The 26,703-nt window shown below is 53.5% G+C and overlaps 10 protein-coding genes across 10 annotated transcripts; 7 read left to right on the top strand and 3 right to left on the bottom strand.

The window, feature by feature from the left end:
• Positions 1–242: 242 nt before the first annotated feature.
• On the bottom strand, positions 243–1,280 carry LTHEOB_5412 (uncharacterized protein; the record flags this gene model as incomplete). Its single annotated transcript, XM_035514555.1, has 3 exons — positions 243–541; positions 653–726; positions 1,195–1,280. The coding sequence occupies 3 exons, from the start codon at positions 1,278–1,280 to the stop codon at positions 243–245; spliced, it is 459 nt and encodes a 152-aa protein (XP_035373702.1).
• A 1,550-nt stretch (positions 1,281–2,830) lies between these two features.
• Positions 2,831–4,061, top strand: LTHEOB_5411 (uncharacterized protein; the record flags this gene model as incomplete). Its single annotated transcript, XM_035514554.1, has 2 exons — positions 2,831–3,392; positions 3,448–4,061. 2 exons carry the CDS (start codon positions 2,831–2,833, stop codon positions 4,059–4,061), a joined length of 1,176 nt encoding a protein of 391 aa, XP_035373701.1.
• A 2,303-nt stretch (positions 4,062–6,364) lies between these two features.
• LTHEOB_5410 (BTB/POZ domain containing protein) lies at positions 6,365–8,951 on the top strand (the record flags this gene model as incomplete). The annotated part of the gene is made up of 6 exons (XM_035514553.1): positions 6,365–6,885; positions 6,943–6,998; positions 7,065–7,355; positions 7,819–8,094; positions 8,203–8,475; positions 8,530–8,951. The coding sequence occupies 6 exons, from the start codon at positions 6,365–6,367 to the stop codon at positions 8,949–8,951; spliced, it is 1,839 nt and encodes a 612-aa protein (XP_035373700.1).
• A 1,628-nt stretch (positions 8,952–10,579) lies between these two features.
• LTHEOB_5409 (uncharacterized protein) lies at positions 10,580–11,827 on the top strand (the record flags this gene model as incomplete). The annotated part of the gene is made up of 3 exons (XM_035514551.1): positions 10,580–11,099; positions 11,244–11,294; positions 11,358–11,827. 3 exons carry the CDS (start codon positions 10,580–10,582, stop codon positions 11,825–11,827), a joined length of 1,041 nt encoding a protein of 346 aa, XP_035373699.1.
• A 741-nt stretch (positions 11,828–12,568) lies between these two features.
• On the bottom strand, positions 12,569–13,340 carry LTHEOB_5408 (Vesicle transport protein Got1/SFT2-like protein; the record flags this gene model as incomplete). Its single annotated transcript, XM_035514550.1, has 5 exons — positions 12,569–12,865; positions 12,947–12,962; positions 13,024–13,072; positions 13,190–13,216; positions 13,310–13,340. The coding sequence occupies 5 exons, from the start codon at positions 13,338–13,340 to the stop codon at positions 12,569–12,571; spliced, it is 420 nt and encodes a 139-aa protein (XP_035373698.1).
• An 835-nt stretch (positions 13,341–14,175) lies between these two features.
• LTHEOB_5407 (Chromatin-remodeling complex subunit ies6) lies at positions 14,176–14,742 on the bottom strand (the record flags this gene model as incomplete). The annotated part of the gene is made up of 1 exon (XM_035514549.1): positions 14,176–14,742. One exon carries the CDS (start codon positions 14,740–14,742, stop codon positions 14,176–14,178), a length of 567 nt encoding a protein of 188 aa, XP_035373697.1.
• Positions 14,743–14,977: 235 nt separating this feature from the next.
• LTHEOB_5406 (DASH complex subunit Dad4) lies at positions 14,978–15,417 on the top strand (the record flags this gene model as incomplete). Its single annotated transcript, XM_035514548.1, has 5 exons — positions 14,978–14,980; positions 15,036–15,092; positions 15,150–15,194; positions 15,245–15,329; positions 15,383–15,417. The coding sequence occupies 5 exons, from the start codon at positions 14,978–14,980 to the stop codon at positions 15,415–15,417; spliced, it is 225 nt and encodes a 74-aa protein (XP_035373696.1).
• Positions 15,418–15,756: 339 nt separating this feature from the next.
• LTHEOB_5405 (Chromatin remodeling complex subunit) lies at positions 15,757–19,827 on the top strand (the record flags this gene model as incomplete). The annotated part of the gene is made up of 8 exons (XM_035514547.1): positions 15,757–15,922; positions 15,982–16,302; positions 16,359–17,296; positions 17,349–18,128; positions 18,184–18,212; positions 18,576–18,837; positions 18,891–19,715; positions 19,774–19,827. The coding sequence occupies 8 exons, from the start codon at positions 15,757–15,759 to the stop codon at positions 19,825–19,827; spliced, it is 3,375 nt and encodes a 1,124-aa protein (XP_035373695.1).
• A 2,135-nt stretch (positions 19,828–21,962) lies between these two features.
• Positions 21,963–23,741, top strand: LTHEOB_5404 (ABC1 family protein; the record flags this gene model as incomplete). The annotated part of the gene is made up of 3 exons (XM_035514546.1): positions 21,963–22,159; positions 22,212–22,290; positions 22,347–23,741. The coding sequence occupies 3 exons, from the start codon at positions 21,963–21,965 to the stop codon at positions 23,739–23,741; spliced, it is 1,671 nt and encodes a 556-aa protein (XP_035373694.1).
• A 304-nt stretch (positions 23,742–24,045) lies between these two features.
• On the top strand, positions 24,046–26,320 carry LTHEOB_5403 (ABC1 family protein; the record flags this gene model as incomplete). Its single annotated transcript, XM_035514545.1, has 4 exons — positions 24,046–24,639; positions 24,702–26,038; positions 26,092–26,221; positions 26,276–26,320. 4 exons carry the CDS (start codon positions 24,046–24,048, stop codon positions 26,318–26,320), a joined length of 2,106 nt encoding a protein of 701 aa, XP_035373693.1.
• Between the last annotated feature and the right edge of the window lie 383 nt (positions 26,321–26,703).

Raw genomic sequence — 26,703 nt, 5'->3', positions numbered from 1 at the left:
AGCTAATCCGCTTGCTATATTGATCTCACGTCCGCAAGCCTGGTCTGCTCTAAATTTCAAAGGTCATGAATGGCATCAAGATTCGTGTATATCGAAGTAGATCAAACAAAAAGCCAGAAACATAGAATACAACGTGCAGCGACGGTGTTAGCAGAGATAGCGACGGTGCTACCTGAGCAACCTTACCATATAGTCGCACGTCTGAGCGCAGAAAGAGACAAAACGAAGGAGGGTATGAAGCTCTACGCTTCCGACTCGACTTCCTTCAATTCCGCCTGCTTGGGCACGTCGGCAGCCTTCGCCGCCTTCGCCTTTGCTGTGGGGCCACCCTTAACCGCAGTATCAGCAGGGGCCTCGTCCTCGGCCTCCTCATCAGCGACTTCGGGCTCGGCTTCGTCATCGTCGGGGCCCTCGTCGGCGGCGACTTCGCCATTGCCGGCTTCCTCGTCGTCTGTCGCCACGGCTTCGGGTTCTTCGTCTTCCTCCTCGGCATCGGCCTTGGCCTGCCTGGTTGTCTTGCGCTTCTTAGGTTGCGGCTCGGCTGTTCGGCAAAAGTGACTCTTGTTAGCGCGACATCCACGGTCAAGATGAGGGCGCGGCATGGGATTTGCCGAAATAACCTGGGGAAGGGCTTGTGGAACAGTGATCGTACCTTCTTCTTCTTCTTCTTCGTCGTCATCCTCAGATGCGTCATCGTCATCAAAGGATACCTCGGAGTCTTCGTATCTGTAAGTCGTTAGACTGCAGCCTTACGCAAGGCAGGGCTGAAAGGAGAGAAAGAAGGAACGCGCGCCATTAGAGAACAGCCACGGAAACAAGAGAGGAAAAAAAAAAGAAGAGGAAGTCCGAAGGAGGAAAGGCGAACGCGGTGCACGCTCTTGAGGTTCTGTAGAAAATGCGATGGGCCGGGGAAAAAAAAAAGACAACGCGTGAAGGAAAGCCGACGAGAGCTCCGAGAGGGCGATCGAAAAGATGGGCGCGGTCATCCGCGCATCATCGGCTCAGCAAGCCGCAAGAGCTCTGCTGACGGCACAACAATGCGCGCACAACCACGCCTCGGCGCGACAAAGCGAAAAGCGGAACTGCGATCGCATGGCCTTTGCGACACCAATTGATGGCGTCGCGGGCGCATGCGACGCGACGACGCGACCGAAGGGCAGCAAGCGAAGGAAAAAAATGACGTCAGTGACTTACTCTTCTTCCTCGTCGCTCTCGTCGGAAGGCAGCGCGACGAGCTCCTCTTCCTCCTCGGCCTCCTGCTTCCTCTTGCGCGTCGACATTATTCGGGTCGGATGATATGGGGATTGCGCGGAGCCAAAGGCGAGCTGGTGGGGGCTAGGCTGTCGGGCGCGAGAGGACAGGCGCGTGAGAGGAGATGTGCAACGGAGTGAAAAGGAGGAGGTACGCTCGAGAGATGAAGGTGGAAGGCTGGCAGCTGAGGGCTGGGGTGCGGAGAAGGGCGCACCTGGGAAAGGAAGCTCTGGCCGCCTGCCGATAACAGTTGGAGCTGGCGGCAGAGAGGGGCACCTGCAGTCACGCAAGGGGCGCAGGTCGATCGTGCGTCCGTGCGGCACCCGCCTAATTTTGGGTTGCACCTCCAACACGCGTTTGCTGCGGCATGGATACGTCTGCCGTGCCACGCCCGCACCCCAGTCGCGCCAATCACCCCCCCGAAAATCGCGCTGCTGAGCAAGCCTCTCAGCCTGCCTCCGCTCTCCTTACTGCTTGCGTTTCTCGCCTGCTGACTGCCGCCCCTCCGGCGCACCCCATCATTTATCCAGGCACACTCTATCGCTCTGGGCATCCGCTGCCAGTAACGCGTTGCTTTACGCACACGTGCGTAAGCTCTCCAACGTCAGCCCTGGCGTTCTGGCAGATGAAACGCATCCGTAAATTGCAGGCTTCTCATGACAAAGACGCTGAAAGTAGCAAGATTAAGCTCCCCGACCTTTCCCGTGCTTTTACTATTTCCGGTTAGCAGCCCATGCACGCCTTCAACCTCACCTACAGCCGATGGCCGGCGCGAAGAATAGCAGGGCCAGAGAACATAGCGCAGGTATACCTCACTTCTCCCTTTTCCCCACAATGAAAAAAGAGACATGTATGGGTAGTTGAAGCTATCGTCCGGATGCAAATGTGGAATTAATGATAACTTCAACTACCCATGGTATGAGCGAAAAATAAATTCACGCTAGCCGTCGGCTGCAATGGCCCCCTGTTCGTTCAGTCGCATGCTCCAACTGTGCTTTGACTTGTCTGTCTACTTATTCGGCCACCGCAATGTTTACTTGCTTTTGTCGCTCACTCTGGAAAATTCGAGACTTGGTTGACCAGGAAATAAAGCCGTGCACACGCAGGAGAACGTCCAAGAGGAACCAGGAAACAACGGTGAGGTATACAAGATGCCAGTTACGGCTTTTTAGGGACGGACTGAGGATATTTGAAGATATGGGACCTGTAGAGATCCTCTCTCTACAGTCTATTCTTAATCTATACCGTAGTCAGTTCTTTCCACGGATGAAGTGAAGTTTGTAGCTGATCATTAGCAGCACACTTTTTTCCAGAAAGTGATGCTGGCGTCTATCTGGCCTGTAATCTCTCTCTCTCCCTCTCACGCTAGAAATATCTCGCTGGCACAACTTTGTCTCGTTCAACTTGCAGTAGCTATGGCGGATGATCTTCGGGCAAATGGTCCAGCCAGGCCCGGATTCCGCTCACTCATGTTGATAAATGTCATGGGCTCACCACACCCTTTCCATATCTTCTGCCTCCCTCTTCAACCTTCACTCCCGCGCCAGAGCCAATCCCACACGACTCCCCGCCGGACATCATGTCATCGCCTCAGCAGGGCGCCCAACGACTCGAGTCGGATTGCCTGGTCATTCTCCAGAATGGTATCAAGCTGCCGGTCAGCTCCTCAACCTTAGCAGCGGCCTCTGAGCCTTTCGCTAGAATCTTCAGCATTCATTCACAGGAGCCACGTACTGCCAGCTTACCTCTTCCAGAGATCAACAAATTTCAAGGGCGCAATGCTGACGCTGTGGCGTTCTTGCTCAGTGCCCTGCAAAATCGTCTTTCAGACACCGTCACGCCTGCTCTTCAGCTCATCAAGGAAGTTGCTACGCTTGTTCATGAGTATGAATGCGCGCCCTCACTAACACATATCTCAACAACATGGCTGTCGGAACTGAGGATGAAAGCGGACGAATCTCGGTGGCAGGGTAACGCTATTGAGAACGACAAACACGCCACCGACGACCTTATCGGCATCGCCTACCTCTTCGACAACGCAGCGGAGTTCTACAAAATTACAAAGCAGTTCACCCTGTTTCATCGTGCTGGCTTCTGCGATCTTGGAGATCTCATGGACAAGCTTCCGCCGGCGGTCATCCGTAAGTTACTCTGAACTCTTACTCCAAAATGGACCACTAAATCATATCACGATAGCTGCCATGGCCGAGCGTAAGCGTCGCATCTTCGACAAGGTTTCATATGACCTCAACAACGAGATGAATCAGCTCATGGCGCACCTGTCCGTTAACGTCGGCAACGCCTGTAATGGAGGTCATCCCCATGGTGTTAATTGCGGCTTCCTCTATCTGGCATCCCATGGTCAGGACTTCCACCCTCGTAGGCGCCAAGACTACATCCTGGATAACGTTCTGCTCGGGCTCATGGACCGGGCTTTTACGAGGTCCGATACTATGCTGTTCATCACCGATCAGACCTGCGACCGTTGCAGGGATGCTCTTTTGCCTCATGTAGATCACTTCATCGAGAAGCTGGAGAACGTTGGCACGAGGGCGTGGGAGTTGCTGGTAGGAGTCTGTCTCGACTGCGCCAAGACCCGCGGTTCATCCTTTCCCAACTGCCGCGTCACGCATGGGGAGGACAACATCTTGCTGGGAAAGCCAGATGGCAATTCCTGCTGCCCTTTTCTACATATAAGACCCGGAAATCTGCTCGGTGCTACTAGCAGCGATAGTCAGGATGTTGGGGCTCTTCATGGCACTCAGGGAAATCACGGCAATAGCTCCGCTCATTCTGTCAATGAAGATTAGGTCCATAGAGTCACCTTGCCAGCTAAAAGTTCAAGCACAAGCCGGCAACTTAACCTACCCTGACTTGAGGAGGTCAAACCTGGGCATGAGGGTCCTCGGAAATAGTAGGGCGCACTGGGCTGTTATCGGTTCAAGGTTTTGTGCCAACGAAATATTCACTGACGCTCGATTAATGGGCTGGATCCATAGCTGCGTAAATGGAGAGTATTGTGGGAAGAAACGAAAAAAAGGCTAGTGGGCCATACAATGGAAACGCGAACAACAGACCTGATGTAAGCTGCAGCTTTGTAGAGATCCCCTTATGTTATCTGATAATTTCAGATTTGTTCTTCCAGTTCATTGCTGGGGATGGATTGTCCTTCACTACTGTGATATGTATAGATATTCCCGCATTCACCAGCACTAGCCGAACTACAGAGGGGTGCTGCAGCCGATGGCTAGCGTGAAGAATAGCAGGGCTCTAGAATATAGAGCAACTATACCCCAGCTCTGCCTTGGAAAAAATAACATATATGGGCAGTCGAGCTATCGTCCGGGCGTGTATGTAGAATTTTTAATTTGACATTCTCGTCCGGACGATAGCTTCAGCTACCCACGACATGAGCAAAAAATAAATGGCTGTGAGAGGGGACTGTACATTCGATACAAAAGGAGCCGCGTATGATTGCAAAGGTATACCATCTTACATGTGGCCTTTTCCTTCTGTCAAAATATGCCGACCAATCTTGTGGTCCCAAGTTGCACCTTTGACCGTACTTCGTGGGTGGGCAAAACTCTTAAGTTTAAAGTCCAACTACAGATATATATCAGGGCAGGATCTTGTCAAAGGCCAATGCACGGACTGCCATATACTTGAAAATTATAGCGGATCACTGTCACCCTGGCTACTGAAGAACATCCACGGAACCTGTCTAAAATCGACATGTCAGCCGAAACGATGGACTTGTCTCCAGTCTACGACGTCAGTTTAGTCCTCAAAAATGATCAAAGGCTTCGAGTGCATTCACTATTCCTCCGTGTTGCATCGCCTGTTTTCGCTGCCATGTTCGGCCCTCATTTCAGAGAAGGCCGGATTCTCTCGGAAGAAACCCCGGGTGAGCTTCCATTCCCCGACGACGACCCTGAAAGCATGAAGCTCCTTTGCAAACTGCTCCACCACCAAATAAGCGAGTCGGAGCTCCCATCAATCGATGGCCTTCTGGAGTTTGCAGTACTGGTTGATAAGTACGACTGCCGGAGAGCCGTCTTCAGAACTGCCAACGCATGGTTGGAAGAGCACTTTGCAAGAGCTCAGGAAGACGATGAACAGCTTGACGCCAAGTTTCTTGCAATCGCAGCAAGTCTTCGTCTAACAAATATGTTTGCCGTAATCAGCAAAGAGATGATGCTCCGCCAAAAGGGCAGCTTCTGGAGATTTTCACACGTCAATGACTTCCTGCCGCCGGCGACTCTCATCGCCATGACCGAGGTGACACACAAGTTGAAATCAGCGTTGCGTGACACTGTGGAAAAGGAGATCGATCGTTTGCTGGAAGTGGATGGCGGCTTCGATGCGTTCAGCACCTCCCAACGCTGTAGACAGCATTGTGCTGAGCGTATCAAACGGACAGTCACATGGACGCACTGCGAAGCGGAAAAGTCGCTCCTGGAGCAGCTTCGCTACTACGCCGGTGCCCCACGGGGGTCGCACAAAACAGGTTTCCTAGAAGAATGCTTTCGGCTGTGGGGCGCACATCCACAATTCCATCCCTGCGAGGAGTGTCGCACGGACTTCTACAAAAGAATTTCCAATGTAATGCAAGATATTGTTCACTTTTTGGAAGACGAGCTCGGGTGTGGTCTCTGTTTTAACTGCATTGAGGACTACCCGAAGTGCGTTGAGACGAGTAGGGAATGCCCCCACGCTAATTAGCGAAGGACTCAGTGTAGTATTCCAGACCTTTTATCTAAGTGTGCATAGTTTTTTTCTCTTTCGGTTTGCTCACGTAGGCAGAGTGAAATATCCCCCGTGGCACACGGAAGGTCAATTCATTCACAATTTGCCATGAACAGAAAAGTCACTACTACAACGAGATTCGAAGCGTGAACTTATGAAGGCCAAGTGACTCCTCGACAAAAAGACACGTGATTCGATTTGTCTTGCGGAGGAAGTGACCCATCGCTTGGCTTATCGGCGATATAAGCGCGCCTGCCTTTTTGCTCCCTCTGCACCTCCACCCACCCTCTATCTACCCTCAACGCTGCGACAAATACTCTTCACCAATTTCCATCACATTACATCCTCACGGCAGATCCCTTCACAAATGGCGTCGACAAATCGCATCACTGACGATCTACCCGCCTCCGAGTCCCAGGTTGCTGACAGCGTCGACGAGCTGACACAGCTTGACCCTCCAATAATTGAGATCGCACCACGCGGCGATGTCGTATTCGTCCTTGGTGGTAGTGAGATGAAGCTCAAGGTCTCATCGGAGGTCATGACGCTCGCTTCACCCGCTTTTCATGCCATGTTCAGGCCCGATCGTCCTTGGACTGAAGCGCAGAACCTGAGCGAAGACCAACCCAAAGAGGTTTCGCTGCCGGACGACCACCCTGAAGCCATGAAGCTCATCTGCGAGGTCCTTCACCATCAGCACGATGCACACAAAGCCGAGTATCCCGAATGGAAGCTGGTTGCCCATGTCTCACGTCTCACAAACAAATACTTCCTCCAGAAGGCTTTGAGCTACGCTTCCGAGCAATGGCTCACATACCATGTCGACAGGGTCCGGAAGAATCACTACACAGATGCTGAAGCGGAAGAACTTCTGGCTACTGCCTATCTGTACGATTGCCCAAGGCTATTCAGAACTATCAGCGGGGATTTGGTTGTATATCATAGGTTCTCATTCAAGGAGATAGCATCCATGCCCGAAGCTCCTATCCACACTGTCCCCCGTAAGTGGCTCTTCCGGAGTATGGATGCAACCGTGTCAGGCTTTTCTCTAATAAGTTATCACGCAGTCATGCTTGAAGAACAGCGCAATTACCTCAAGAATGAAATGAACAAACTCATTCAAAGGCAGGTTTCATCATGGTTATCTCGTCGGGCTACCTTCAGCAACGGGTGTACCACTGGCACCTGCACAGCGATCCTATACCGGATCCTCATGGTCAAGGCCATGTGGAGAGAAGACTTTGAGAGCGCGTTCTTCATCTTGACGTTCTGGTCTACAAAAGCATCTCCCTCACCTTGCCTGGCGCTTCCTTCTAATATTCTGGAGTATTGCGCCGACTTCGTTTCATATGAATATGGTGCTTCTAATGTTTGCCCGGCATGCACAGGAGGTTACTTGGATATTTTTAAGGAGGAGGTCCTGGAAAAGCTCGAAGCCCCACTGAAGGCATTACTGGAGACGGATGGACTGTGCCTAGATTGCACATGTCACAAAGGCAAAAGGGTTTGCCGTCTCCCTCATGCGCATAACATGGGGGTTGACTTGCTTCGAGACTAGGGGGAGAAGCCATTCAGAGAACAAGATGCTAGGTTGAGTGTTTAGAGATCTCTGTTATTAGGTAGGATCAATTTCAGTTCAGTATATGCTCTGCCTGAGATAGTTGCTGTGTGTCTGCTTGAGCTTGCTCGTTCTTTCTGTTTGGGGTGAGCTCCCCAATGCGGTTAAGCTCCAGGCGGCAGTGCGCTGCGAGGCAATCACGGTGGGCGCAGCGCTCCCCATTTCCTTTGCACAAACGTGCTCGAGACCACTCAACAACTCAGACACAATGGGCCAAGGCGATGGCGACAATGGCAAGGGTGGCCAGCGCGCCGCTAAACGCCAAAGAACAGATGTCGAAAGCGCTTCACTCTCACCTAAGCGCGGCAATCCTGTCGACGACACCGCGAAGCCCATCACCAATCTTGCTCCCAACGGCGATATCGTGCTAGTCTTCAGCGACCACTCCCGGCTGCGAGTCCACTCAGTCGTTCTGGAACTCGCATCGTTAGTCTTCGAGGCCATGTTCAGTCCTCACTTCAGCGAAGGCCGGAACCTTGGTAAGGTAAATCCGAAACAAGTACCACTACCAGGTGACCCACCGGAAGCCATGACCAGAGTCTGCGAGATGCTTCATCATCATAACCGATCCGGACCTGCTCCAAAAGGGGTGCTTCTGCGAGATATCGTCACTTTGGTCGACAAGTATGGTCTCGTCGCTGCTACAAGACTGCAAATCAGGTCATTCTTGGAGGAACAAATTGAGGAAGCGAAGCGTTCTCGATTCCGCGGCAACTTCGATGAAGAGCTTCTGGCAATGTCGTACATGCTGAAGGATGAAAAGGCATTCAACCTGATTAGCCGCGAGCTGATCGTCTTTCATGGTCGATCATTTGGAACCTTGAATGACCCGTTCAACATCCTTCCTTCACGCGTACTTGGTACGCTTTGCCTCTTCACTAATATTTGGAAAGATATAGCTGACTGCTACCAAGTGGCTCTGGAAGAACATCGAAATGCCGCACGTAAGGATTTGAACCTGATCATCACCCAGGCCCTAACTTCCTGGTTTCAAAGTTTCGACACCATGAGCCAATGCTGCAAGCGCCCTCACGATGATTGCGCCATGGAATTGCTTCTTGCCTTTCTTGCGAACAGACACGACATCCTCAATCGCGACAAAGAGGACTTTATCGCTCACAAATTCGACTATTGGATGGACCCGGGCCGCGAGAACAGAGAGTTTTCACAAGACACCTTCACCGACCTCTACGATGATTGGATCCCGGGTTATGTTTGCTCAAGATGCCGCATTGGCACCCAGATCAAGCAGGTACTTTGCCTCTCTCTACACCTGGCTGCAGAGGCAGGGTACAACAAAATACCCGGTCTACATCTCAGGTCATTCCGCGATTAGGGCGATACCGGAGCACGAAACTACGGAAATATGACAGACGAGCTCGATAATGCAGTCTTTCTTGCTGATGTATGACACAATTTTTACGAGACCGGACACCATACCAGTTTGTTGCAATGAGTCCGGCCACAGCTAACCTTCGGCTCTCGATGGAGCGTTCATTCCACAATTACTTCAGTATGGGGGCTAGCCAGGATGGTTCAGACAATTGTTGCAAGGATGATGCGTGTCACAAGGGAGCGGTTACTAAAGTGGCTTAGGGTGCTGTAATGGAATGCGATGTGGAGCTGCGGGACCTGTGTTAGAAATATATTCAGCTGCATAATAGAGATATTTGCGATACATGTCGTAGCTATGATAGCTTTAGCGTTCCACCGGTCTTTTAAAAACTGAATTGATATAATTTCTGGTGCATTTCAATGACCTTTAGCTGTTTTTCGAGACTTTATCGACGACTACCAGGCTCAAAAGGCCCATACACGTATTTGCTTTTGTTGGTGCTTGAGTTACTTGCCCCGCTCCACTTTGCAGATATGTGTGCCTTCCTGCTATCAAACTAGCTCTGGTGGAAATTCTCGAAGATTCTCGCAGCCGCGGCTGGCTGCGGTAGGGGTGGCTGGTCTTTTATCTCATCCGCCACCAGTCTCCCACTATTTGCTCCCAAGACATACTTATGCAGCGTATTATGGCACCTCCACTCGGTCACGAAGCCAGCACACAGTACAATCTTCCTAAACGCAGGACCTGATTCGGCCGCGAGCCCAATGGAACATCTCCCCCATGGAGGCAGTGACGCGATCCACATTGTCGACAAGTACGATATGTCAGCAGCGCTGAATGGCGTCAGCGAGATTTGGTTGACTAACGCTATTATGGCAGCCCGGTATCATAACTACTGAAGCAATCAGGGAGCTCACGCAACCCTTATCCGCTGTTCGCTTTTTGTGGATGCTGCAAATGCCTTTCATATTGCAACTCTAAGCACGTTATTGTACCACAGACATTCAGTTGCAGATTCTCACCGGGATATGGTGGAGTTTCATAACCTTCGGTACCACACTTGCAGAAGATGAAGCTACGCAAGGAAGGGATAGTAGGCTCCGTACTCTCTGCAGTAGCAGCTTCATGCAGGCCGTCGAGCAGAAGATCTTTGCTTCTTGGCCCAGCCCATTGCATGACGGATGCCCTTCCGTGGCGGAGGTTCTCGACGACTTCAAAAATGCGCCAAGATATGCAGTGGGGATATTTGCGCTGTTCGATGCTGATTGGCTCCGAAGTTGTATGCCAGAGCTGCGCTATGGATGAAGGCTGGAAGAAACACTTGCGTTTGATCATGGGCCTGGCGGTTGAAAAGTGTTTGAACTCGATCAACAGGGTGTATCTTCACGAAACCGGGAACAGTTGACTTGCCCCAATCAGTGGCCTTATAGATCACAATGGAAAATTCAACAAATGCTCTGAAAAGCACCGCTCCTACTGAGGCAGCTATTCGCACGTGATAGTGGCTTTGCTGGTGATAACGTACTGCTCGAAGGGGCGCACTTGGACTTTTCGATCGCGTCCAGATAAGCTTGTCCACCTCACCTCCAGACTTCCGCGTCATAATCCTCATCCAGAACACCAGCGATATGGACGATGACGAGGCAACCCCGGCGCGTTATAGTGCGCAAGATCCTCCCACCCACTCGAACATGGACACGGAAACCATGGTTTCATTCTCTCATGTTTACAGCGGCAAGGAGCTCAGCAGCGTCAGTCCGGAGACAAGGATCACGAACATAGATCCCGATGGAGAATTGTTACTTTACTTCGAGGAGCCCAGCGACTGCGAAGCACGCAAGATGCAGCTCCTCGCCCTGCGCGTTTCCGCTAAAGTCATGAAGCTGTCGTCATGCATCTTCGGGGGTATGCTCAGCCCCCATTTCCGAGAGGGCCAAACCCTCAGTCAAGCCACCACCACCAACCCGAAGATAATTCACCTGCCAGAAGACGATTTCACCAACATGAAGACCATATGTGAGGTTGTACACTACCAAAACCCAGCTCCACCAGATGACTGGCTCGACTTTGCGAATCTGGTGGAGAAGTACAAGATGAGTGATGCAATAAGACACACGAGCGAAGCCTGGCTTGCCGATGCGCTTCACGGTAGGGCTCCTTCACGGACACCTAAATCGTGGTACCAAGAGCATCCCGAGATACTACTTTTTGCTGCATGTTTACTGGACGCCCCATTCGCGTTCCACGACGCCAGCCTGGCTTTTCTCCGCTGCCGTGAGACACGTCACACAGATTTCAGTCCACTCATGGAGAGTGGGCTTCCGCTGCCATACTCTGTGCCGGGTAAGTTGCCTCCTGTATCAGCCTTCGTCTCACGATAATTTGACTCACTCTTTTCTGCTTCAGTTCTGCTGGAATCGAAAGCTGCTTCAATCAGGTCAATGCTGGAGAAGACAGTCAACGAAAGCATCCAGAGATGGTTCAGCCAATACCCTGGAATATCTAGCAACTGCACGGCAGGTTCTTGTGGCATAGCCTTCCTGACAGCTTTCGCCGTGGATAAAGACAACATCCGTAGTCAGGAACAAAGGCATGGCCTAGACGCATACTTCCACTACTGGAGGCATCCGGACGAGAGTACACCTTTTGATGTGGCCCCGAGTTTTATCAAAAGGTTGAGGGATGAATGGCTTGAACGCAATATTGCATGCTCGTATTGCAGACAGGGGGTTGATCTTGGGTTGGGAGGGCATCTGCGGACTGATTTGCACCCCAAATTGGAAAAGGCGTACGCGAACATCTCAGGTCTGTGTCTGGATTGCGCCCGCATGTTTTCCGAGGACCCTAAGCCTGAATGCCGCATCAAACATGACTAGAGTCGGAGCATCTCATCCTCAGCTTTCGTACGAGTGGGGACTGAAATCCTTTTGATAAGTGTCAGTTGATTGCACCACTCGAAGCCAAAATGGTCCACATTGAGCGTTGAATGGTTCGTAAAAAAAATAAAAAAAAAACGACGATTTATGTATGTCTTAATTGCTTGTGGAATGGTGGTGCGCAAGGTGACTGCCACAGTGAGTGCCGAAAGATCTAAGCCATCGTAACTAATTTCTTTCGGCAACTCAGGTCTGCTTACGTAGTTGAAGCCACTATCTGGACGGACATGTATATTTAATAATTCAACATCTACGTCTAGATGGTAGCTTCAACTACCCACGCACGAATAATTATGCCTCGTGGAGAAAGTTGCGAGCGATCATTTCTTTTGGCACCGACGTGACTTCCGCGTTTCATCATGCTGTCCTCCATCGATAATCTGCCGGCCTCCAACTCACAGCGAGTAAACATATTGTAGGTTGTAGTTGCATATGATATTGGGAAATTCCCTGCGGATGGAACGTACGTCTAGGTCAATTAGTATATTCATATGTACCTACAACGCCCTCATGTCTGTCATACACTATTTTCATCCACGCATTAGCTTCGCGTGCCAGGCATCGTACATTTTCCCAGGCATTACCACGTGTTTAAGCTTTCCCGAGCGCCGTACTCCACTTCCGTTCCATTCGACATTCTTCATGAACCCCCTTAACCTTTCCACACCTTATCAATTTCCCTTAGACAGGCAGCTCTGAGTTCCGCCTTCCACCCGAAATTCTTTCCAGGAAATTCGCTGCGTATGGGCCCACGTATGGAATCGGTCTCACGAAGCCGGCGATGGTCGCGAAGAAGTCACCGAACAGGACGAAGATGCCGTAGAGCTCAACGCAGAAGCCAATCAGCGGCCAGCGGAGGAGGATGAGCAGGATACCGGTCACGAAGGCGGCGGTGCCGGCGATCTTCTGGCGGCGCGCGAAGAAGAGAAGTGTCTTCTGGAGACCGATGAGGAGAGTGAGGCCACAGATAAAGAGGATCTGATCCAAGCGTTAGAGCGGTGCGATCGAGCGCGTCGGCAAGAAGGTTCAGAGGCCGTGGTGTGGACTTGAGGGACGTACGTTGCCCATTGCTAGCCTGTACGCTGTGTTAGCGGGCTCCACTGCAAGATGCGGGACACTGCAGGCTAGGAACTCACAGTGCCCTATCGAAGAACATCATCACTCCCGCTAGGAGGAAGAAGCCGCCTTTGTTTACCAGCGTCAGACCTCAACTGCACTTCTCCAAGAAATATACATGTTTTGGGCGGTGCGATGTCGCGCAAGACGAAGAGACGGGCGCACGCCGGATTTAGTCGTACCTACCCCCTGAGCAGAAGGCGACGCCGATTTCTGTTTGTCTCCATGTTAGCCGGTCGTTCATGCAGCGTGAGGTATGCGCGACGTAACGGCGGTGCGAGGGATGCAAGCAAAGGCTGAACATACTTTGGGAATCGCTGAGCCAGAACGACGGCATTTTGGCGGTCGATGAAATGCAAGGCGGGTTTGTAGAGGATTAGAAGAAGAGAAATAAAGACCGGGCGGTCGCGAAGAGAATTGGGCGTTCCAGAATACGTTTGAAAGTAAGGTGGAAGGAGTGCCTGGCGTTTGTCGGGCGCGACGGAGGTGATCGGCCACTAGAGTGGCCTCTGTCTAGCGCGAGGTACAGGGAACGCACGTTTCTTGGCGCGTCCGCACAAAACGATCTCTGTCGCTTCCCGCAACCTCAACACCCACGCATCTCGGCAAGCCGCGTCGAGGCGCCTCGGAACCAGCGCACCCACTCTCCGATGCGTGACGCGAATGAAGCTGTTCTGAGCTCTGCATGTCATCAAGCTTCACGCTGCGGTCCAACCTTCACGGGACATGCTTGCACAGATTCTACAGCGCCGACCCTAAGATGCTGGCAATGTCTGTTTCTGGGTATCTCTTTATTATTTCTTGGGACTAATCATACAGCTCCATCTCTTCAATTCCACCATTGAAATACAGCACCGCCTTGGCAACAGTCTGAACCTTTTTCTGCTGTAACTGAGGTCTCATCCCGTGAGGCCTCGGTACCCTGCCACCTTGGGCGAAGACCAAACATGATCCCGATTAAGCCGGAGCGTCTTCTTGAACCCTGTCTCGAGAGGGGCAGGGCGGGTGGAAGAGGTTTGACTTTGTGGTTCGAACATGCCGTAGCATATTTGAGTAATTGAGAAATCGTCCAGCACTCGCGATGAGGAGCCGACTTTTGAGCATTTCCGTGCTTTCTCGACAATATTGATGCCCGTCTGATTGTAGCAGCTTTCCGTTGTGCCTCCTGCTCTTTATTTGAGGACCGTGTGCGCTCCTCTAGCGGCAAGATAGCCTTCGGTCATGCTCTGGCCCATCAGCCTGATATTGCCAAACACCTCGGCGTTGTGATAGCGTAATCTCGTCTTCGGATCCGTATAGGCCGCCGGCAAGCCTGTGACGTCGCAATATTTCCGCTTGACCTGCAAGCTCGGAGGCGCCTCGATGTTCGTGTATGTGACTGCCGGGCCGCCCGCTGCTGCTACCGCCCTTCCATTCTTCTCCAGAACCATAGCCGACAGGTTCTGAGCGGCTTGTGCAATGTTCGAGGACGAGCCGGTCGAGCCATTGGCCGGGGTCGCATTGCCCGTTCCGCCGACAGCGATGGCGGCGGGCGTGGAGCTGCCGCTGTTGTTCTGGGTGGCCATGACGGAGGCTTCCTTGCGCTGGGCTTCGGCGATGATCTGCTTGACGTTCTTGTTGCGGCGTTGCGGCGGCTTCCAGTTGGGGTTGCGGAACGGCTTGTGGACACGGAACATGTCGAGCCGGTCGAGCAGGGCCTGGTGGTCCAGCTCCGTCGGGTTGTGCGTGATGGGCGCCATGGTCGGGGAGGGGGTGGAGCTTTTCGGAGGGTGGCGGTAGGTGATAGTGGAAATGGGCGAGATGCGCTGCTGCACGACAGCTGAACTGGGGAGCTCCCGCGCGTATACCGCATTCGGGTTAGCGGCTCCTGCTCGGTGTTGATGGCCTCGTAGGGCTGCGAGGTGGGAATCAACAAACACGCTGCCAACGAGCGACGCAATCAAAGCCCTTCACGCAGTACCACAATTGAACAACATGGTATGCAGCTCTAGCTTTCGCGTGATAGGTCTGGATATTGACACCATGCCCGCAGGAAAGCCCTCACGAGCACCAGCAGAGCCTACTCCTTGGCCGCATCATCACCAATGTGGTACGGCTTGCGTATGCACCACGCCCGGAAGTGCTATGCGCTAATATGTCAACGCAGGAGAAACTCAATGAGGCGATCATGGTTCTGAACAAGAACCTTCAGGTGTGTTTCTTTCTGCCCATGTCCAAGCGGTCAGACCTGACAGTTTGTAGGAGATCAATATTCAGAACATGAATGTCGAGCTGGTCGCTCAGATGTTCAAGAACTACCAATCTAATGTGCTGTTCCACCTCGAAGGTAAATTGAATTTCATTACCAATTTGGCCGAACAATGCTGACAGAAAGCAAAGCAACGGACAGCCTCAAAGACCCGGTTGAGCAGTGAAAAGACCGATTCTCCACGTCGGCATGAGGAAAGATCGGCGTGCATTATGTATTTTTTTTTCGGGGAGCATTACTGGCTGGATAGTGGTGGTGGTCGATTCGATGGGCATTTTGGCGTTTGCCGCCGCAGAGAGCGAGCCGGGGTTGTTTGGGAAGCTTGACGATCTGCGGCGCTTGGTGCTTGTGGAGCACCTCCGGACTTTAGACACCTGAGATACCTTAGCTTTCAACTTCCTTACAACACACCGCGCCCGCCCAGCCCCCGCACCGTGACCTGGCCTTCAGATCATGACATAGTAGCTCTACGCCTGCTCGTTCCAACACCACCGCCGCCGACACCATGGCCCAGCCTGCCTCGAACGGCGCCGCGCAGGATGTGCGCAACGCGAAGCCGAGTCCTGAGAGGATATGGTCTCTCAAGGACCCCCCCTTCGAGGGAATTCGCGACATTGACAACGAGGGCTACCGCCGTAGCGATTCCAACACGGCCATCGTCATCGACAATGGTACGAGCAGCCTCCTACCCAGCTTTCAGCTCCCGAACACTGACCTAGCTGCTATGTAGGCTCGTCCGCTGTGCGCGCCGGCTGGGCCTTCGATGAAAGCCCACGCCTCTCAGTTGCACCGATGATGGCTCGCTACAGAGACCGCAAGCTTAACACCACTTTCCAATTCATCGGTAACGAGGTCTACGCCGACGGCACCGCGCGTGGCCAGGCCAAAGGCGTTTACGAGCCCGGCACGAATGTCATCAACAACTGGGATGTGATGGAGGGTGTTCTGGACTATGTCTTCACAAAGATGGGTGTCAACGGCTCCAGTGGCGGCATTAATCGCCCTGTCGTCATGACGGAGCCTGTCGCAAACCTGGGATATTCGCGAAGGAGTACGTCCCCAGCTCCGGCATGGACGTGGCGCAGGCTGACACCAGTGCTTCTACAGCTATGTCTGAGATTCTCTTCGAGCTTTATGGCGCGCCCTCTGCGGCTTTCGGCATCGACTCCCTCTTCTCGTATAACTACAACAACGGCAAGAACGGCCTCGTCGTCTCCTCGTCCTACACCTCCACCCACCTGATTCCCGTCATCGAGTCCAAAGCCATGCTATCCCACGCCACGCGCATCAACTGGGGTCGCTTTCAGACCGCCGAGTTCCTCCAGAAACTGCTCCGTCTCAAATACCCGACTTTCCCCGGCAAGCTTACCGATATTCAAGCCGAAGACCTTGTCCGCGAACATTGCTACGTGTCGCAAGATTACGAGAACGAGCTTAGCAAATACCTTGACTGGACTGGGTTGGAGGATCGGGATCATGTCATCCAGTTCCCTTTCACCGAGCAGGTGGTGGTGCAAAAGACCGAGGAGGAGCTGGCGCGTGCTGCTGAGAAGCGTAAGGAGAGTGGAAGGAGACTGCAGGAACAGGCAGCGAAGATGCGTTTGGAGAAGCTGATTGCAAAGGAGCAGGAGCTGGCGTACTACAAGGAGCTTCAGATCAGGCTTTCGGAAACGACCAAGAAAGAGGGCAAGCGCATTCTCGAAGGAGAGGATTTCGATGACGAGGCGCAGCTGGAAAAGAGAATCAGAGAGCTGGACAAGTCCATCCGGAAGGCTAGGAATAAGGACGTCGGTGATATGGAAGAGGAAGAGAACGAGCCACCGACGTTCCCGCTTGTGGATGTGCCAGATGACCAGCTCGACGAGGAGGGCCTGAAGCAGAAGCGTCAGCAACGCTTGATGAAGTCTAACTACGAAGCTCGTCAACGTGCAAAGGCTGAGAAGGAGCGCGAAAAGGCAAGAATTGCGGAAGAAGAGCGCCTGGATAATGAGCGAAGAGAGAATGATCCCGAGACATGGATTGACGAGAGAAGGGCAGCACGCCAGGTTCGTCTTCCAAACGTGACTCTACATAGCCCCAAAACTAACAGGCGGAAAGGCCATTATTCAGAAGATCAAGGACAGGGAACGCCTGAAAGCCGACTTGGGCAACCGCAAATCTCTCGCTGCACAAATGCGCATGAAGAGCATTGCCAACCTTGCCTCCGACAACCCGACAAAGAAACGCCGCCGCGGTGCCGACGAAGACACATTCGGAGCTGACGATGCCGACTGGGGCGTCTATCGCACTATTGCTACTGGTGAAGGGTCGGATGATGAGGAAGAAGAGGATCTCAACACCTCCCTCAAAGCCATAGAAGCACAGCTTCTCAAGCATGACCCCAACTTCACCGAAGAAAGCACCCGTGAGGCGCAGATGGACTGGACCAAATCTCTCCTCCATTCCTTCACCCACGGCCCGTATGCATTCGATCCTGAGTCACAGCGGGAAGCTCACCAGATCCACCTGAACGTCGAGCGTATCCGCGTCCCAGAAGTTGTCTTCCAGCCGTCCATTGCCGGCCTCGATCAGGCTGGCATTGTTGAAATCGCGGCCAGCATCCTGACGGAGCGCCTCGCAGATCACCCTCGCCAGAAGGACGTCTTGAGGGACGTTTTCCTGACGGGAGGCAATACGTTATTCAAGGGCTTTGAGGAAAGGGTGCGGGATGAGCTCAGAGCGTGTCTGCCGATTGAGGCACAACTAGTAGTCAGGCGGGCGAAGGATCCGGTGCTGGACGCGTGGAAGGGTGCCGCAAGGTGGGCGAAGAGTGGGGAGAGCAAGAAGAGTTGGGTCAGCAAGGCGGAGTGGGCAGAGAAGGGCGGCGATTATATCAAGGTGAGTCGAGCACATGTGGATGAGAATGTGACATTGAAACTGACTATGGCTACAGGAACATGATTTCGGCAACTCTTACTCATGGTAAGCAGGAAAAGATAATTGGACGTAGAAATGGGTTAGACGTTTGCTGGTTATTCATGATGGCATGGAAAGTTCTTACTAAACGAAAAAAGTATTCCCTAATTGTACGGATCCAAGTGCCAGACAAGCGGCAATTATTCGCTTCTCAGTTTCTGCGTGAACTCAGATACCATCACGTTGAAGAGTGTCGCGCCTGCCGCATGAGGGCTGACCTTGACCCTGATGTTTCCCGTATTTAGAAAAGGTACACACTACGAGTCCTTCCTACATTCACCAACATATCAACTTCCAGCAAAGCGCGACTTCACCGCAGGCGAATAAATACCTGCAACCTGAGTTGCCTGGTAGCAATCTAGGCTATAGCCACCACGGTCTGAAGCCCACCCTACTCACCGCTGATACGGATATGAATTCTCACTCAGCTCCCCATTCGGAGCGGTCAACTGAAACTCAGGCAACCATGCCGTTTGAGGAAGGCAGTGACGTGGGTGAAGAGTTTGAGGATATCATGGAAGATGAAATGGACCTGGACGGCAGAACTGACCCAACCACGGATGACTATGTCCAACCGGTCATGGACGATGAGCTCGACTCTGATGGTGATGAGAGTGTTGACTCCTATGAGGTACAGTTTCATACATCTTCAACCTACAACACCACAACTGACGTGCCTTGTAGCAACTCCCAGACGAGAGCGACGAAGATACGCCCTACCTTTCAGCTCGCTCTCACCCTACCGACAAGAGCGGTCGCAAGCCAGGAACAGCAGGAACCCGTGGGCAACCCTCATCCTCGGCCACTATCGCCGCTCCCGGAAACACGACTGCCTCCGGCAGTGAGACCACCACCAACCGCTCATTTGACTCCCCCAAGCACGGCCGCGCCCTGAGCACCAGTCTCGACGCCGTCAACACCCTCATTTTCACCATGAAAACCTTGGGTCACGGCGACAAAGCGGTAGCCGCGATGCTGCGCGAGAAAGGCCTCGGCACCTACGACGCGAAGACCATCTCGACGCGGTACCGGCGCATCCGCGAGGCCAAGATGGCCGAGACGGACGCGGCGCTGCGCACGCACCGCAGGCACTGGACCACGGACGAGGACGCCGCCCTCATGGACGCGTACCTGCACGCGCTGCGCCGGCAGGACAAGGAGATAGCGCGGCTGCGGAAGAGGTTGTTCAAAGACGTGGCATCTCGCCTGGTGGACACGCTTCCCAAAGCGTTCTTCTCGGCCGAGGCGTGCGAGAGCAGGCACGCGGAGTTGAGCAGTGGCAGGGCGGTAACGGAGAGAGATTTGAACGATCCGGAGGTAGCGAGGGCGGAGGGTGGGAGGAGGCTGATGGCAGTTTGCACGGCAGATATGGAGAGAGTTGGGAAGGAGTGGATGGAATGGGAGGATGCGATTGTGAGGGAGTTGGCGGAGGGCGAGAGGGAGAGGAGGGCGGAGCTGAGGGTGGAGAGGGGTGGGACGGTCAGACAGTTGAGGGCGGAGCGTGGGCCGGTGAGGAGAGGCAGGCCGAGAGGAACAAAGAATGGGCTTGGACGGGGAAGAGCAGTAGGTCGAGGTGGAAAAGGAAAGGGAGGGGATTGAGTGCGAGTTGAAGAGCAGGTAAGAAAAAAAAAAGGTTGGGAAATCGGATGAGCTGGTTTAAATGGATGGATATGAGATGATTTTAGGGGTGGATCCGGTCTCACAAACCTTTGATCTTGGTGGAGTGCGGTCTTGGTAATGCATATCAGAAGGTAGCCAGCAGGGTGCAGACCCACCGATGCGGGGCCGCAGAACGAATGATAAACTGTGGAAGCAGTCCATACATACCACTAGCAGCTGAATTGAGCGATGATGCCTAACAGTACATTCCGATCTCCACACTTTGAGCTTCCGCTTGTCCGTGCCCATCTCCACGGACTAATCATGTGTAGATTTGATTGACTCGAAAATACGGGGAAGCGTTGTAGCGCCCCGGATTCCCCGGCGTTGGTCAAGCCGCAATTTCCGTGCCTCCAGAACGATGTGGAGATTCTGCATCAGGAAATGTTTCTCCTGTGAGAAACATAGCAGCAGCTTTAGAGATTTCAGTGACCACTTCGCTAGAGCGCTTAAACAACCAGATAGGCGCTCTACCATGAAGTGGACGATCTCTTGATAATGCTAGCGATGTGCTCATCAGTATTTTCTGTCATCAGACCAGTAAGTTGCCCCACTCGTGCACAAAGCTGCTATCCCAACGGATCCACCACGCTACACATCCGTTGTCACAGCCACAGACAGAACAACACGTCCACCTCAGCAAGCGGCTCCGCACTGGCAGCTCCCGGACTGCCGGGAATGCATATCCAGGCCAGGCAGAACTCCCCACGCCGGAGCCTCGCCTCCAACAATTGCATAAGCAACGTCCCTGCGGCTACCCACCGGTACACCTGCCAGTTTTTGACGCGCCTTCGCGGCAAACCTCCTTCGAGTGAATTCCGCAAACAGTCATTTGGGAAACTTAAGACCAAGGGGTGGCGCTCCCGTCGGCGGCTAGCAGGCGGAAATAAGTTGAGTTCAGGTTGGGATAGTTACCCCAGACTCACCCCCGCTTTCTTTTGGCCATCTACCCCGCACGACGGCCCGCCGAACGAGGCCCGCCACCAATTGCGCGTGTAAGTAGCATATCCGGGCGCCGGAACGAGCAGATTTGGGAAATACCGAGCTTCGCTATGGCCTTTTTGCACCTCCGCATCGTCGGGTAAGGGGCTGGATGACACGGCCGTAGCACACGTCAAACCTGCGTCGCGGTCCCAGAGAAGAGCCAGCCAGGACCCACCCGGGGGGCTGGGTAAAGCAAGCTCAGGGAGTGCAACCAAGTCTGTGGCTCCGCCCAGAATAAGTTGCCGGGCGTCGTGCAGGAATTCTTTGTGTTAATGGGAAAGTGAAATATTCGACAGAGCCAGCCCGTCCCCTGGCCTCAGCCCTGCTACCACATGTGCAGTATGCTTGACAGTCGTATGGCGCGGCTTTCTTCCGTTTCGTGGGTCCCACAATCGCCGCAGATATCCGCTGCTGCATCATTGCTCCACACCTCTTTTCCGATAGACGTGCAGATCTGAGAGAAAGAAAGGTCGATGCATGCGGGTCCGTTCTATCTCAGTTAGGCGCTGTCGTTCCACGCCACTCACGCGTACAGCACCCCGCCGAGGAAATCATTGTCTTTCGAAGGGGGCCTTCTAAGCCAGCGCTCGTTGCGGGCTAAAGGAAGGAGTGTAGGCAAAGGCAGTCCCTGCATGCATCTGGAACCTTGATGAACAAAGATCGCCGTTTTGCTGACCACTTGATCGTTGGCCCGGATTACTTGCTACACAGATCCAGCCCTGTGATAGGACTCGCCGGGGGAAAAGACCCCGAATTGCAGTAATTCCCCGGTGTGCAAAACAGCAATCCTAAGCGCCGCCGGCACGTGTACCGTCGAGGACTAGGATGGTTGCATATGTGGATGATGCGTGCATGCCCTCGCGTTCCTGGCTTGGGAAGAATCCGTTGCCCCGGCATGTGCACATGTGTACATGTGGGGAGACGGCGCGTAGGTTGGGGAAAGCTATCCGGAGATCGACGCACATATAAGTAAGCTGCCCGCGGTTGCAGTAGTCCTGTCCGGTCTGAATCTCACCCCAAAATCGCTGCTTTTCTCTTCGTTTGAGAGTAATTTGTCTGTACAGTCAGCGTTAACGCCTTCCGCTTCAATTGCAAACAGAATTCACCGCGGCTATGTCTTTTCGCAAAGATATCAGCTCAGAACAGCCGACAAGGGCTGGCCAGACGGACAACTATGCGGATAATCTTGAGGCCGATGTCCTGATTGTCGGTGCCGGATTTGGCGGGATCTATCTGCTGCATAAACTTCGCGACGAGTTTGGGATGAAGGTTAAGATCTTGGAGGCAGGAAAGGACCTCGGCGGGATCTGGTAAGCTTAGTTTCGGGCCCAGTCGTGACGATTACTGATTCGCGAGAAATAGGCATTGGAATTGCTACCCCGGCGCACGTGTCGACTCAATGGTTCCGGTGTACGAATACAGTCTTGACAAGCTCTGGAAGGTTGGCTCTAGCCCAGTCAAAATCAGGGGTGACAGATGGCTAACCAAATGGTGCAGAACTGGAATTGGACGGAGAAGTACCCAGACTACAGCGAACTGCGCGAGTACTTCAACTTCGTCGACCAGCAGCTTGACATCAAGAAAGACGTCGCTTTCGATTCGAGGGTCGTTCACGCACAGTTTGAAAAGCCTTCACAAAGATGGGTTGTGAAGATGGAAGACGGCCGGACTGCACACTCAAAGTTCTTCATCTGCGCCACAGGCTTCGCAGCGAAGCGCCACTTCCCTGACTGGCCTGGCCTTGATAAGTTCAAGGGGGTTATGCACCACTCGTCCTTTTGGCCCACCGAGGGCGTCGACGTGGCTGGGAAGAGAATAGCAGTCATCGGCACCGGCTCCACCGGCATCCAGATTGCACAGGAGACGGCGAAGACGGCCAAGTCCGTAACGGTGTTCCAGCGCACTCCCAACCTCTGTCTGCCAATGCGCCAGCAGAAGTTGACCAAGGAAGAGCAGGAGAAGCAGAAGAAGGACTACCCTGACATCTACAAATACCGCATGACAACCTTCTCGGGCTTCCCCATGGACTTTGTCGACCGCAACACACTAGACGACACTCCGGAACAGCGCGAAGCTTTCTACGAAGAGCTCTGGCAGAAGGGCGGCTTCTTCTTCTGGCTCGGCACGTACAAGGACATGCTGTACGATGAAAAGGCCAACGACGAGGCGTACAACTTCTGGGCCAAGAAGGTGCGCGCTCGCATCACGGATCCCGTCAAGCGCGACATCCTCGCACCACTCAAGAAGCCGCATCCATGGGGTACCAAGCGGCCCTCTCTCGAGCAAAACTTCTACGAAATGGTTGACCGGCCGGAGAACGAGCTCGTCGACGCCAAGAAGACACCCATCGTCGAAGTGACCGAGAAGGGCCTCAAGACGGCCGACGGCAAAGAACGGGAGTTCGATGTCATTGCGCTAGCCACCGGCTTCGACTCTGTGACCGGCGGTATGAAGACCATGGGTCTCAAGGACGTCAACGGCGTGGACCTGAGCGAAAAGTGGAAGAACGGCACGTATAGCCACCTGGGCATGACGGTGTCGGGCTTCCCCAACATGTTCTTCCTCTACGGCGCCCACGGTCCGACGGCCTTCAGCAACGGCCCCAGCTGCATCGAATGCCAGGCCGACTGGATTCTCGACGCCATGGCCAAGATGAGAAAGGAGGGCATCAACTACATCGACCCTACGACGGCGAGCGAACAGGACTGGCACGACAAGGTCGAGGAGATCAGCAAGGCCACGCTCTTCCACAACGTTGACAGTTGGTACATGGGCGCGAATATCCCCGGTAAGCCGAGAGAACAGCTGAGCTACGCTGGCGGTATCCCGCTCTACACGCAGGAGTGTCGTAAGGTGCTGGAGAACGGGTTCGAAGGTTTCGTGACGGCGTGAGGAGCAGGGTGCTCCCCTAGATGGAAGACTGCAGAGTGTGTCGATGATTTATGATGTGATGATCTTTTTCGTATGTATAACTAAGCAACAATTTGAAAAAAATCACATGTTTTCCGATGCGCCAGCGCCGCGCTCGGTGGTTGCCCGGGGATTTGCGGGCGCGACCGGCGACGTCATCCGATGATCGAGATTCCGCTCCTGCCTTTCGAGGCAACAGCCACTCTCTCCTTCGTCACTCTCGCGACCCTCCATGGCTGCCGACCGATCATAGCCAGCCTTTTCCCCGCTCCGTCCCCTTGAGACTATGAGGGCGGTCCTCCTACTCGGCCGTCAATGCCTCCGCCCGCACCTCCGCGCCGGCCAGCCCGCCGCCGCGCGCTCCGCATTCGCAAGAGCTAGCAGACTGCAATCCACACGCAACGCCTTCTCGTCGCGGTCGCCCGTCCGATCATACACTTCGCTCCCCTACTTACGCGCCCCTCCTCGTCCGCGCTTCGGCGGCAGCGCGTTGCTCTTCGCCGCCACCACCGCCCTCAGCCCCGCCGCTTTCGTCGCGCTGTCGCAGCAGAGCAACGATGACGACGACCGCACCGGCGAGCAGCTCATGCTCGAGGCGTCGCGTGCCGAGCTCAAGAACCAGGTTCCCAAGGTCATCCAGCACTCCAAGACATTTCGCAAGGGCCTCTACTTCTTCTTCGAGAACTACATCTGGGAGCCGCTGGCTACCGGGCTTCGCTTCGCCCACCTGGTGGTGATCTTTGTGCCCGTCATCTTGACGGTACCGGTCATCTGGATTGGGAGAAGGGTGCCCGACAGGGATAATGAGAGAAGTGGCACGCTGTGGTGGTATGCCTTCCTGGTCAGGAGTATGGAGAGAGCTGGGGCAGCCTTCATTAAGGTAGGCCTAAGAAATAGTATCGACCATGCGAATTACGTTATACTGATTCTATTTCTGCTCAGCTCGGCCAATGGGCAGCGTCGCGGACAGACATATTCCCTACCGAAATGTGCAAGTACATGTCGTCTCTCCACTCCAACGCGCCGGCACACTCCCTGCATGATACGAAACGGATTGTGAAGAGGGCGTTTGACGGACGCAATTTTGAGGATATATTTGATGAGTTCGACGAAAAGCCGCTTGGCGTTGGTGCCATCGCCCAGGTCTACAGGGCAAAGCTCAAGCCCGATCTCGCTGCGCCTGTTGCGTCGGATGTTGATGGGCCCCAAAACCTCCGCCAAGTGCTGAAGAAGAATGTTGGCGCAACGCTGAAGAGCACGCCGCATCGAATTCCCTCATCGTACGTGGCCATCAAGGTCCTGCACCCGAACATAGAAAAGGTTGTCCGCAGAGATTTGCGAATAATGTCTTTCTTTGCACACATCATTAACGCGATACCTACCATGGAGTGGCTTTCGTTTCCGGATGAGGTAAAGCAGTTTTCTGAAATGATGAGACTACAGCTAGATCTCAGGATAGAAGGCGCGAACTTGACTCTTTTCCGTCGGAACTTCAAGGACCGGACGACTGCGTGGTTCCCTTTCCCTTACAATGAATACACCACTCGGCAAGTACTCGTCGAGGAATTCGCTCACGGAATTGCTCTGGAAGACCTCCTCCAGAACGGTGGCGGTTCGTACCGCAAGGAAATTGCGGACGAGGGGTTGAACGCCTTCTTGCATATGGTCCTGATAGACAACTTCATCCATGCCGACCTACATCCAGGTAACATCATGGTTCGCTTCTACAAGCCGGAGACGCCAGATATCCCCTCGTTCAAGACTAGGAAGACTCCCGAAGGCGTCAGCAATTCGACCGATGTAACCGAGGAAGTCATCCGGCGGCTGACGCCGCTGAAGGGCCAGCGCAGAGCGTGGAACGCGGAGCTCCAGCAAATTGATAACGAGGGCTACCGCCCTCAGCTCATCTTCATCGACACCGGCCTTGTTACTGAGCTGAACGAAAAGAACCGCAAGAACTTCCTGGACCTTTTCAAGGCAGTAGCCGAGTTCGACGGCTACAAGTCGGGTCATTTAATGGTTGAGCGATGCAGGCAGCCTGAGGCTGTTCTTGACAAGGAGGTTTTTGCGCTGAAGATGCAGCATCTAGTGCTAGGTGTAAAGAGCCGTACTTTCGCACTTGGCAACATCAAGATTGGCGACATCTTGAACGAGGTGTTGACCATGGTCAGGCAGCACCACGTCAGACTCGAGGGTGACTTCGTCAACGTTGTCCTGAGTATACTGTTGCTTGAAGGAATCGGCAGGCAGTTGGACCCGGAAATGGATCTCTTCGCTGGGTAAGCGCGATGTGCAAGTATTCAGGGGCGTCCTCACGCTAACTATTCTTCAGGGCATTACCTATTCTGCGTAAGCTAGGCACACAGAGCGGTAGGCATATCGTCCGTGATGCGGACTTCTCCATGCTCAAGGTTTGGGCTGGACTGGAGGCTCGCAGTTGGCTACGGGCTTCGGTAGAAAGTGTAAGTGCCGTTTACCCTCGTTCCCTGCTTATCTTCCATACTAAAAGTCTACAGGTGGAAGCATGCGTGAAATACGATCTCCTCTCCCCTAATATCTAACGAACTTCTACAAAGAATCTATTCAGACACTCTCAAATGGGCGTTCGTGGCGCTAGTCTTTCGGAAAGAAACCGGACGCAAGGAGAGGGCATTGGGCGGGGTAGCATGAGTGTATTTTTAGACCAGTATACGCGATAAGACTGTTTCAATCGCTTTCGTAGCGTCATTGTCCTGAGACGTTGAAAGGAGAATGACGGCAGTCCGTGCATCGGATGGGGGAGCTGATCGATTGGCGACTGGGATAGTGGCGTCGATCAGTGCTTGTCGACATCATACTTACTGTAAACAGGCGCGCACCCCAACGCGGATCACGTACCAGATCGGATTCAAAGCGCGGCAATCGGGCCTCTCCGGTTCTTTTCTTTCCTCACTTCTCCACGTGC

This window comes from Lasiodiplodia theobromae (assembly GCF_012971845.1).
Source record: "Lasiodiplodia theobromae strain AM2As chromosome Unknown scaffold_15, whole genome shotgun sequence".
Lineage (NCBI taxonomy): Eukaryota > Fungi > Ascomycota > Dothideomycetes > Botryosphaeriales > Botryosphaeriaceae > Lasiodiplodia > Lasiodiplodia theobromae.
This window is presented reverse-complemented; position numbering and strand designations above follow the sequence as displayed.